This window comes from Nycticebus coucang, chromosome 3 (genome assembly GCF_027406575.1).
Source record: "Nycticebus coucang isolate mNycCou1 chromosome 3, mNycCou1.pri, whole genome shotgun sequence".
NCBI classification, from domain to species: Eukaryota; Metazoa; Chordata; class Mammalia; order Primates; family Lorisidae; genus Nycticebus; species Nycticebus coucang.
In genome coordinates this window covers 153131557-153138467 of record NC_069782.1, presented here as the reverse complement: position 1 = coordinate 153138467, position 6911 = coordinate 153131557, and the positions used below count along the sequence as shown (strand labels likewise).

General features: G+C 40.9%; 1 protein-coding gene across 1 annotated transcript in view; it reads right to left on the bottom strand.

Annotated features, from left to right (window-relative positions):
• Positions 1-3048: 3048 nt before the first annotated feature.
• Positions 3049-6911, bottom strand: part of ABRAXAS2 (abraxas 2, BRISC complex subunit) — a 31742-nt gene continuing 27879 nt past the window's right edge. Inside the window, exon 9 of the mRNA XM_053584157.1 lies at positions 3049-5204. Coding sequence (XP_053440132.1) covers positions 4735-5204 — 470 coding nt within the window. The 3' untranslated portion in view covers positions 3049-4734. The remainder of the gene's footprint in view (positions 5205-6911) is intronic.

The window sequence follows — 6911 nt, the reverse complement described above, 5'->3', positions numbered from 1 at the left end:
GTCCCTCCTGAGTAGCTGGGACTACAGGCACCAGCCGCAAAGCCTGGCTAATCTGTCTAGTTTTACTAGAGACAGGGTCTCTCTTTGCTCAGTCTGGTCTCAAACTCCTGAGCTCGAGTGATGCTTCTGCCTTAGCCTCCCAGAGTGCATAAACTCTGGCAAAGGCCCTAAAAGAAAATCTTCTGACTTGGCACCTGTAGTTCAGTGGTTAGGGCGCCAGCCACATACACTGGGGCTGGTGGGTTTGAACCTGGCCTGGGCCTTCTAAACAACAACTGCAACAAAAAAAAATAGCTAGGCATTGTGTCAGGTGCCTGTAGTCCCAGCTACTTGGGAGGCTGGAGCAAGAGAATCACTTAAGTCCAAGAGTTTGAGGTTGCTGTGAGCTGTGACACTACAGCACTCTACCCAGGACAACACAGTGAGACTCTGTCTCAAAAAAAAAAAAAAAAGGAAACCTTTTGACCCCAACTTGTCTATGTTGCCTCTCCACTTTGCTGAATTTGTGTCACCCCCTACACTGCATAATAATCCCAAGGAAACTTCCAGAAGGTCTGCTGTACAGAAGAACTCAGTAACCTTCCCAGGTGATAGTCTTTGTCTCACCACCTAGTCCTTCAGGAACAAGTAGATCCACAGGGTAATTTTATTTGGGTCCCCCCTTACTACTGTTTCTGTTTGCTTTTAACATTCAAGCAACAAGTATTTACTGATACCCACTCTATGCCAGCTGGGCCCTGGCATTCAAAAGGTCTTCCTTAGTCATTGCCCACACCTTGAAGGCTTCACAAGCTCCTGACAAAGCCAGAAGTACTTAATCTAACTTTTAATCAGGTGCTGAGTGCTAGCTACATCAAGATGCAAGGTGGTTGGGTTACACAAGCTCCCACTGAGTCAGAAAGGCTTTCTAAAGGTGACATTTGAATGCCAGGCATGGTGGCTCATGCCTGTAATCCTAGCACTGTGGGAGGCCAAGGCAGGTGGATTGCTCTGAGCTCACAGGTTCCAGACCAGCCCGAGCAAGAGCGAGACCACGTCTCTAAAAATAGCCGGGAATTGTGGAGGGCGCCTGTAATCCCAGCTACTCGGGAGCCTGAGGCAAGAGAATCACTTGAGCCCAAGAGTTTGAGGTTGCTGTGAGCTATGAGGCCACCGCACTCTACCAAGGATGACAAAGTCAGACTGTCTCAAGAAAAAAAATAATAAAGGTGACATTTGAGCTGGGCCTTATACAATGAGTAAGGATTGTGACAGATTGAGAAGATGGAGAACTCTTTAAGGAGTGAAGTTGCATAAAATGCATCTCTTAACTTCCCATCCCATGTGTGCCAGAGACCTACTCAGTGCTCGTTATTTCTGAAGAGTGGTTCCTTGCTGTTCCCCAATTCCTCCCACATACACTTACGCTAAAACTGTCAAGTCTTTTGGATCATGCACATTCTAGTGTAGGTAACCACAGGTTTGAAATTAGTTAAGACCTAATGCCCCACTCCCAATTCTTTCCATATCAAGAAATCTTTTTGACTTCTACATCAGTGTTGGTAATGGCGGCCCACACTATTTCTTCAGAGGGTGTAGCAGAATGTAACCATTCCACTATCATTAGCAATAATGTTATTTCCAGTTTTTGTTATTAAAAATATGCTAATAAGCTTGAGTGAGCTTCCTTTTCCTAAACGCTACGTTCTGGACCACGTATGACATATGGCATTCAAGGGACATTTCCCTGTAGCAGGCTTTGCTGCTGGAGGGTACCCCTCCCCCAGTCTCTAGGGATCAGAGGAACCCCAGAGGAACCCGGTCTGGACGTACTCTCTGTCTTGACTCTCAGCTTATTTAGGACATTACAAGAATCACTGTAAAAAGGAAGAGTCTCGGGAGGCTGAGGCAAGAGAATCGCTTAAGCCCAGGAGTTGGAGGTTGCTGTGAGCTGTGTGAGGCCACGGCACTCTACTTAGGGCCATAAAGTGAGACTCTGTCTCTACAAAAAAAAAAAAAAAGGAAGAGAGTGAAGCTAAATTGCAAAACTTTCCCCAAAACCTATTTTTCATAAAGTTAAAGAGTAAACATTTTCCATTATTTATTAGCATCACTTTTGTGGAACCATGTGCCTTCAGGCTTCCTGTCTGGCAGAATCTAGGTGTGTTGTGGGATAGGATGAAGCACAATCTTAGAAAAGAAGGAAGATCTTTTAGTAACTGAAATGAAACCTACAGTCAGGCAAGTCAGATCCAGAACATGGTTAATAACCATTGTTTATTTCTACTGTATGGTTATTTAACATTCTCCCAGACTTTTTTTACCTTCTTAAAATATAGATTTATAAGACAATCAATTTAAATCATTTTATTAAAGAAGTTATTGTCAATGCCCCACTATGTCTAGAATTTAAAAATATATATCCTGACTATTTGGGAATGAGATTTGTTTTTGTTTTAATCCCACTCCAGAAAAAAGTAATTACAACACGTAATTAAGCATTTCCAGACTTCTTAGTATGTTAAAAGAATCAAGTCTTTTCTCCAGATAGTTGGAGGAAAGATCAAGTAGAGTCCTAACAGGCTGTAACTCACATTCTGAAATCCTGCCACAGACTCTGGGGCTTGGATTCTGAAAGAGACACATCACTTAACTGGAGTGGCTCCCACAGGATCCAGAACGCACCTGTTAGCCAGCAGATCCTCATTCTAAGATTATTCCGTAACTCTTAAAACACTCTTAAGCACCAAGTTCTACAATATCACAATTGTTAAGAGGATCCAGACAGCAATCATTTCAAACAAGATCAGTTCTGTGAAAGATGCCTTTTGGAGACCTTTCCAAGATTCAAATTTATACTCAATTGATACTTAGTTCTCTAGGTAAACTGAAATCAATGGAAACGTTTAGTAAGTTGTGTTCAGATTTGGACTGACTCAGTCTGACAAAAGTTTGTGGGGAGATGAGTTTTAATGCAATTTGAAAAGCTCAATTAAGTGCACTATGAAGTGGCAGAATGAGGTAAGACCTTGTTGGTGGGTGCACAGACAAACATTAAAACAATGGCAACACGATTAAACGAGTTTTTATTGTCACATGTAACTGCTTTGTCAGATTATACATTGTGGATTCCAGTATGGCATAAAAAAAATATTTTCCTGAATGTCAAAATCTGAACAGAAGAGATGGCAATGGCACTTAAAAAAATTAAATTCACACTGTTGCTGAAGCTGCTTAGTAGGTAGCTGATAAAAATTGGAACACATTTGCAGAAAAAGTGGTCTGCAACATTTTAAATAAAATGGCAGTGGTGTAAGGTCAACAAAACCAGGACAGTAAAATACAGACCCCCATAGAGTGAACGGCAGTTTTAGCATTTCATTTTTCAGTCCATATCTTATCACCTAATTTAGTACTGGAACTGGAGCTCAGTGAATAAATGTCTACACTATAAAATGAAACTACTTTTTCAGAACCTGGATTTTAAGCCACTCTAACAACATCTTTATTCTCACAGGCTTTAATTAGTCCAAAGGAAAGGCAGTTAAACAACACGCATTAACTTCATGGCTGACCTGGTCATAAAATGGTGGGTCTTGCCATTTCCAAACCAGGAGCCCAATATGCTCATGAATGTCTTAAGTGGTTTCACACGTTCTGGGCAAAACTAGAAAATAAGCAGTAATTAAATAAAAACATAAATGCATCCCAAGAGAGTCTCCACAAATTCCACAATTATTCCCCAAATAGCAACTTAAAAAAAAAAGTATAGTTATTCAGATTTAAAATGAATCTTTATTCATCAAGATTCCCAAATACTTTATTAAATGTCTTTCCTCCACAAATAAAACTAACACTAGGATTTGTCAGAAGATCTAAATGAGTTATACCCCTTACATATGAACTCAGCTAAATCCACCATATCTGGAATATGTTCATTCTAAAACTCAGGTGTGGTACATGACTCCTTTCTGTGATCCACTGCTTCTATGTCCTGCAGGACTCCAGAACAGAGACCAGAAACGTGCTAGTGCAACACAGTCGTCACTGTAATCCACCGAGAGAAAAATAATTAATTTATTTTATGACACACTTATTTGATGATTACTTATTGGTAATTAGTATTTCTACGTTTTTTTTTAAAGGCAACCATTTCTGTGACAATACATATCAGGCTAGTAGAAAAAAAGTTGAAACAAAGCCCTCTCTTTAGATCTCACAAAGTCATGCAGATAAGAGAAGGGATATCCAATTTGTTCCAATCAGGCTTCTTGGAATTATCAAAATTTCTTCTCTGGCAAAGATGAATTTGGCTCATCATAGAAAGAAGTTCTTTGAAGGCTGCTGCTAAACTCATTTCCCTTTGAAAAAGTAAATTTCAAGGCATGATAGTGCAAGAGGTAAGTTTTTGATTTATAGAACATTTATAGACTAATTGTGCTTAGTCTCTAAATTTCAATTTGTTTTAAAGAACAGAAACTATGCTAAGTTTCACTTTGCCTAAATTTACCAGTACATCCATGAATCGCACCAGAATTAGGACAATTTGATTATCTTAATGATTCTGTCATGAAACTTGGACGCTGCACCCCAAGGTAAGGACCCTAGATAGAGGCCCCACGAGCTCTGTGCACAAGGACTCTCTTCGTGGGAGTCAGTATATCTGAGAAAACAGTTCTTCCCCGAGATTAAGTCCTCAAATCACTTTCTCATAAGCTATTAAACAGTGCTAAGTGGAGAGTTTCTTTTGTTTAGTTAAATCTGGGAGGTCTGAGTGTTCCTGGGGTCCTCCTCCGGATGTGTCACAGGTCGAGAATCCTTTGAATGTGAGTACTCGCTATTAGAGGGCTCTGTGGGGTCAATTAAATTTTCATAATCACTGTCGTCTGATTCCTCACCACTGTCTCCAGCTGCTCTTTGGGAAGGAGGAAGGTCTGCCCCACTTCCAGGGAGCTTCAGTCCGGCACTGGTGGACGCATAGTTGGAAGAGCCCACGGCTTGGGGTCGAGGCAGAAAGACACTCCTTTCCATGCGAGAATGGCTCAAAGTACTTTCTTGATTGTTTGGATGAAAATCAGAATAAGGGGGAGGGGGATCAGAGACCTCTGTATTTCCAAGTGGACTTCTCCCTTCAGCTGTAAACCCAGAATAGGGCATCCGAGGACTGAACACTGGTTCCAAACTTTCAGATGACATCTGTCTGCTCAACATGGCCTGCTGCAATCCTGGATGAAAGCAGGAAGAATATTTTATATATATTCTATTCTTTTTTTATTCTTATATATATTTTTTTCTTTTCTTTCTTTTTTTTTTTTTTAGAGACAGAGTCTCACTTTGTCACCCTCGGTAGAGTGCTGTTGTGTCACAGCTCACAGCAACCTCCAGCTCTTGGACTTAGGCCATTCTCTTGCCTCAGCTTCCCGAGTAGCTGAGACTACAGGAGCCCACCACAATGCCCAGCTATTTTTTGTTGCAGTTTGCCTGGGGCCAGGTTTGAACCTGCCACACTTGGTATAAGGGGCCGGCGCCCTACTCACTGAGCCACAGGAGCTGCCCATTTTTTTTTTCCCTATATTTTCACAACTTTTCATCTTAATGCATTACGTGGTCAACCTGAATGTTCTGGAAAATAGCAAGGCAGTGAAACTGATTATTATTATGTTACAAGTGCATAGTACTTTGTTATAATTTACAAAGTACTTTCCTAAACATTAATCCACTTAAGCCCTATGACAATTTTCTGAATGTCATTATCACCCTTATTAATAATACTGTCTGCATTATATAGGCAAAAAACTAAAGATCAGAAAGGTGGAGGGATTTGAGAAAGAGAAGAGCTAGAAGGGGCCCTGATCATCAGAATGTAGGTCTCGTCTCTCTAAGTCCTGTGCTATTTCCCCCACCTGAGCTTGCTGAGCTCAAAGACTACGGGCCCAAAGGATGAAACCAAAACAATCCTTACCATGTCCTTCTTTATAGGTCATGGGAACGTGAGATTTTCCTTGAAAGTCTTGCTATCAAAAATATATTTCTCTTTGGGAAACTGAGGTGGGAGGATCGCTTGAGCCCAGGAATTTGACACCTGCCTGAGCAAGAGAGAGACCCTGTCTCTACAAAAAAATAGAAAAAATTAGCTGGGTGTGGTGGCACATGCCTGTAGTCCCAGATGCTTGGGAGGCTGAGACAGGAGGATTGTTTGAGCCCAGGAGTTTGAGGTTTCAATGAGCTATGATGATGCCACTGTATTCTACCCAGGGTGACAGAGTGAGACTCTGTTTCAGAAAAAAGAAAAAAAACAATACATACTCATACAAATTTAGAAAATTTGGAAAGGAACAAAGAAAATAAAAATTGCCCACAGTTCTATCATCCAGATAACACTGTTAAAATTTTGGTGAAAAGAGCATAGGATTTTGAGTTAAAGACCTTAATTTTAACTTCTAGGCCCTACTTCTTTGCTGTGTTACTCAGTCAAGTCACTAATCTTTGCTGAACTACAGTTTAATTATTCAGCTTTGTGTGTATACACGTATTTTAAACAAAGCTGACATTACCGTGCTTATACTGTTTTATATCCTTATTTTTTTTCACTCAAGATTATATACTGGCTGGGGCAGAGCCTGTGGCTCAAAGGAGTAGGGTGCCGGCCCCATATACAGGAGGTGGCAGGTTCAAACTTGGCCCTGGCCAAAAACTGAAAAAAAAAAAAAAAAAACCAAAAAACAAAAGATTATATACCGGGCATTAACTTGCTATCTTAGATATATGTACCATAATCCTTTTCTGCTTTTTTCTGGAGAGTCTCACTCTGTCACCAGGCTGGAGTGCAGTGGTATGATCACAGCTCACTGCAACCTCCAATTCCTGGGTTTAAGCCATTCTCCTGGCTCAGCCTCTTAAGGAGCTTGGGCTACAGGTGCATACCACCAATA